This window comes from Macrobrachium nipponense, chromosome 2, assembly GCF_015104395.2.
Source record: "Macrobrachium nipponense isolate FS-2020 chromosome 2, ASM1510439v2, whole genome shotgun sequence".
NCBI classification, from domain to species: Eukaryota; Metazoa; Arthropoda; class Malacostraca; order Decapoda; family Palaemonidae; genus Macrobrachium; species Macrobrachium nipponense.
The window spans coordinates 52504206-52509556 of NC_087201.1; the positions used below are offsets into that span (position 1 = coordinate 52504206).

Genomic DNA, 5351 nt, shown 5'->3' on the forward strand with positions numbered 1-5351 from the left:
AACCCAAGCCTAACCAAAGTTCCAATAGACAGGTAATCAGACCAAAACTCAGGTTAGTTCTTACACCCCTAAGAAAAACGAAGTTACGAATCTGAGTATTTCTGTCACTCCAGGACAGCCTAATAAGACCGCTAGAACTCAAAGTTGTGTATTCTGTGATAGACCAGAACACAAAGCCTACCAGTGTGACATTTACAAGACCACGCAAGAGCGCATTTCAAGACTTACCGCAAAAAATCGTTGCGTGAAATGCACTTCACCTAACCATAAGACAACTGATTGTCTTGTGAAGTTCCACAAATGTCTGTCATGTAAAACTGGACTACACCATTCAGCATTGTGCCCTGACTCCTCAACTGAGGTCTCTGCTGTGAACTATTGTGGAGACAATGACAGTGACAAAGACTTTAAAAGTCACAAACAAGTGGAATTCTCCCTACCGCCTTAATGAAAGTGGTGTGTCTGCCCTCAGGCAACACCAAGGAACTTAGATCACTGTTTGATTCTGGGGCGCAACGTACCTTCATCACACAAGAGGTAGTGGAAGAGTGTAAACTTGTAAGAGACAATCCTGTCCAACTGAGCATCAGTGGGTTTTGGGTATACCAAAAAGAACCCCAGAGAATATAGTACGGTCACTGTACCTGTCAGGGTAAACGATGACAGCCTTGTAACTTTAAAGGCTATTGTCGTACCTAAACTACCTCAGAGCGCTAGGCCTCGTGGACTCTGTAAGATAGTGTCTGAACTGAAGAGCCAGAATGTCACCCTAGCTGATCCTAACTTGTCAAGTAGTCAGATTGACCGAGGTGAAACTGCTTGTTGGCATAGATCACTACTTTGACTTTATCCATTCTCCACAAGCAAACGGAGTGAACCTGATTGAGTCCTCCTTAGGATATCTGGTCGCTGGTAAACTGCCTAGTAATGACACCCCTATCAGTGCTCATTCTGTAACTGTAATGAGACTAGCAGTTGATGAACCTTCAAAAGCTGCTCTAGAGATACCACTTGAGATGTCTGATAGCAAATTTGCTGAAGACCCCATCCAACAGCTTTGGACCCTAGAATCAGTCGGAATCGCTGATCAAGATATGTCACCTGAGGATAAATTTGTACTGGAAGAATTCAAGAATTCCATCAATATGGTTGAAGGACGATATGAGGTATCTCTCCCCTGGAAAGTCGATAAGAAACAACTCCCTACCAACTTAGCACTCTCGAGGAAAAGACTGAACAGTACTATTCACAAGCTGAAGTAAACTAATAAGTATCTGGAAATTTATGACCAGATCATCAAAGAACAACTGTCTCTCGGCTTCATTGAAACAGTGCCAGAAGAAGACCAAAAACGGACAAATGTCCATTATTTACCCCATTTACCTGTGATTAAGGATTCAACTACAACGCCCATTCGTATTGTATTTGATGCAAGTGCCCGGATGGACAAGCAGGCCCCTAGCCTGAATGATTGCCTATACTCTGGCCCATCCTTGACTAGTCATTTAACCGACTTGTTGTTGAAATTCCGTCTCGACCCATTTGCGGTATCGGCAGACATCAGCAAAGCCTTCTTACGGGTAGGTCTCCAACCTAGGGATCGTGATTATACACGTTTCATTTGGCTAAAAGATCTTAACAATGAAAAGGACCTTCAAGCCTATAGGTTTAGATCAGTGCTCTTTGGAGCCACCTGCTCGCCCTTTTTACTCCAGTCAACCTTGCAACATCACTTTGAAACCCACCCCACTTCACCTGAAGTTAGTTTCCTCATGGCCAAATTTTATGTGGACAACTTAATTGGTTCCTTACCAACAACAGTCAGCCTCTACAGCCTTTACAAGGTTGCAAAGGAAGTCCTGTCAGATGCCGGAATGCCTTTAAGAGAATGGATCAGTAATGACCCAACCTTCAACGAAATGGTAAAACAAGGTGATGGAACAACAGAAGGCTCAGATCTTGTCAAAGTTCTAGGACTTCATTGGAACTACAAGACTGACCACTTAAGCATAAAACCCCCTACCTTTGAGGAAGCTCCGCTTACCAAACGGCTACTTTTGAGCAACCTTTCAAAAGTATTTGACCCTCTAGGATTGTTTGCTCCCATAATTGTACGAGCCAAGGTTCTTATGCAAAAGATATGGAAACTATCTAAAAGGTGGGATGATGTTTTGGCACCAGAACTTCAAGAAGAGCGGTCGAAGATCAAGAAAGACCTCGAGAACATATCATACCAGGATTTCCCACGCTTCACAGCCAACAGAGGGACCAACTACTCTCTTCACGTATTCTGTGATGCTAGTGAAAAGGCCTATGGGGCTGCAGCCTATTTGATGGACCAACACGCAGGTGCGAACCTAGTTTTCTCTAAAGCAAGAGTCGCCCCTCTCAAAAAGAAAAGCATACCACAACTTGAGCTGACTGCCAACTATAGTGCAGTCAAAATAGCTGACTACCTCAGAACCGTTTTCACTGCCGATGGTGTCAAGATTACTGACACTGTCATATGGTCTGACAGTAAAGTTGCCCTACACTGGATTCAGAACAACAAATCTAAAAACATCTATGTCCGCAACAGGGTGAATGAGATAAGTCAATGTCACTGAAGTGAATACCTCTATGTACTGGTGAAGACAACCCAGCAGACCTTGTCTCTAGAGGAATTTCCATGCGGCAGTTTAAGAAAAGTCAAATTTGGTTCCATGGCCCAAGTTGGCTCCCAAACCCAGAGATGTGGCCAGAGCAGGCAGATGTATCTACATGCTACTCACCTGAAACACCTGAAGAAGTTTTAACTACAGTTGTCAGTGAAGAAGCTACTTGTCCCATAGAGATCCGTAGGTTCGCTTCCCTTCCTAAACTTATAAATGTCACTAAGCTAGTAATTAAGTTCACTAGGCTCCTTAAACGTACCATTGGGAATCGTAAAACTAAGAACTCGGGACCCGTAAACTCTGAAAATGTCGAAGTACAGAACTCAGAAGCATTACGAATTCTTATTGGCTTCACACAGAGTCGGTATTTCCCAGAGGAGTTGTCATACCTTAACAAGAATTCCCACAAAATTCCAGCCAGAATTAAATGCCTAGGCTTGTTCCTGGATGAGAATGGACTTTTGCGATGCACTGGGAGACTACAAAATGCGGACCACCTTCCATATAGCAGTAAATTTCCTCTGCTTTTACCTACAAATTCTCCTTTGACTGGACTTTCAAGCACATGAAAATGTTCTTCATGCAGGCGTTCAAGACACAATTTGCAAGGTGAGAGAAGAATACTGGATACCAAGACTGAGACAGTGTGTCAAGAAGATGAAAACGAAGTGTCGCCTATGTAACCGTCTGGAAGGACCTGCATTGCGCAGGCCTCCTCCGCCACCTCTACCGGCTTGCAGAGTGAACAGTCTCCGGCCATTTGAGGTGACCGGAGTAGATTTGGACTGGACAAATTCTTATCTGCAATCCAGCCACTAAAGAACTAGACAAGGTTTACATAGTTGTATTCACTTGTACCTCAACACGAGCTTGTCACCTGGAAGTGGTAAAAGACTTAACCAGCACTGCTTTTCTCAATTCCTTCAGGCGATTCACTGCACGAAGATCTTGCCCTCGTCGAATGATTTCTGACAACACCACTAACTTCAAAACTGGTTCTTCCTTGATTCAGTCCTTGTATGATGACACTGACGTACAGTCCACACTGACTAGGGAAAATTGTAAATGGACATTCATCACACTTAGGGCACCCCATCAAGGAGGCTTCTATGAGAGGATGGTTGGCAGTGTGAAATCAGCACTAAAGAAAGCTATATTCAAGAAGAGGATTAATTCTGACGAACTGAATACCATTGTCACTGAGATAGAGCGTCGTATTAACAATAGACCTCTTACATATGTGGATGCTACATCTCCAGATACCGTCGATGCCCTTACCCCTTCTCACCTGTTGTATGGCTACCGGTTAAACTCGTTACCCACTACCATAGACCGGGACTACCTGAATGACCCAGATTTTGAGCTTGACCACAAACAATGTAATGAGAGATTCAAGTTTGTATCTCAGGTAATACATGCATTCCAAGAACAGTGGGAGAAGGAATACTTGCAGTCCCTGAGAGATAGACACTATTTCAACGGGGATCCAACCCAACCATTCCAAACCAAGATTAAAGTAGGAGATGTGGTGTTAGTACATAATGACACCCCTCGTTGCATGTGGAAATTGGCAAGGGTCATTCAGCTGATGCCCAGCTCTGATGGACTGGTCAGAGTTGTGAAGCTACAGACCAGCAATGGAGAGACAACTAGGTCAGTTGACAAACTTTACCCGCTGGAGGTCTCTAAGCCAGAGGATATGTATACTGTAGAAGCTGCGGAGAAAAATTTAAGAGACAGTCAAAATTCTAAAGGCTATCCAGCAGAAGAGAGACCGAAGAGAAGAGCCGCCACCAACTCGAGGCGATTCTTACAGCAGTTGATTAATGATGAAGCTGTTTAACCTAACACAAAACTGTGTTTTGTGTTATCTCCCCCGGGAGGATGTTGTAAATTTATTTGTACATATACATTTTCTAACCTTTAACGAAGTCACTGCTAAGAGCTACAAAATAACTATACCCATTTTCTTTAGTATAAAGCTCTGCAGAAAAATTAATATTATATTTTGAATAACTTGATTAACTTTACTTAGCATTTAAAATATTTGATAGATAGATTTAATAAATAGATTTAACTGTCCCTTCAAATTATTTAAGAAATTATTTAATTAATTTGGGGAGTGATAAGAACCATTGACCTGACATAGGCCTTTTCAAGGGGTAGGCTTAGGTCGGACGCGGGTTTTTTGGGCCTTGTTCAAACAGACGGCGAGCGAAGAAGGCGACAACTAAGTCGGCGACTTCGCCTTTTAAGTTTAATTTACGTTGTGTAGGGTTTAGAAATTCATAACCCTTTAAATAATTGGTTTGTATGATCTCCTTTCCTGTTTGTACCTATCCTAAAACCTCATCCTATCCGAAATCCTTATCTGCAACCAAACTTTTAACAGCCTTCGTCACTGATCGGTCGACGGAAAATTCGGTAAAGTGGAATAACATTTCTTATCACGTACCAATTTATTTCCATGAATGCAATTAGAGGTCGCTGGGTTTGCTGATTAAATATATAGGATTTGTTTTTAGTTGACACGTGAATTAAGAGGTGTGTGTCCAAACTGGGTTAACTTGAAGGTAGGTCAAAATACTAATTTTCCACAAAGACTAGACCGCCATTATTGGACGGCTGATTTGAGCCAACGGACTTTTGTTAGGAAGACGGTTTCGTCTTTTAACGTTTAACTTACGTATTAACTTA

General features: G+C 42.5%; 1 protein-coding gene across 1 annotated transcript; it reads left to right on the top strand.

The window, feature by feature from the left end:
* Window positions 1–2731: 2731 nt before the first annotated feature.
* On the top strand, window positions 2732–4497 carry LOC135221179 (uncharacterized). The gene is made up of 2 exons (XM_064259002.1): window positions 2732–2837; window positions 3467–4497. Exons 1-2 carry the CDS (start codon window positions 2732–2734, stop codon window positions 4495–4497), a joined length of 1137 nt encoding a protein of 378 aa, XP_064115072.1.
* Window positions 4498–5351: the final 854 nt, after the last annotated feature.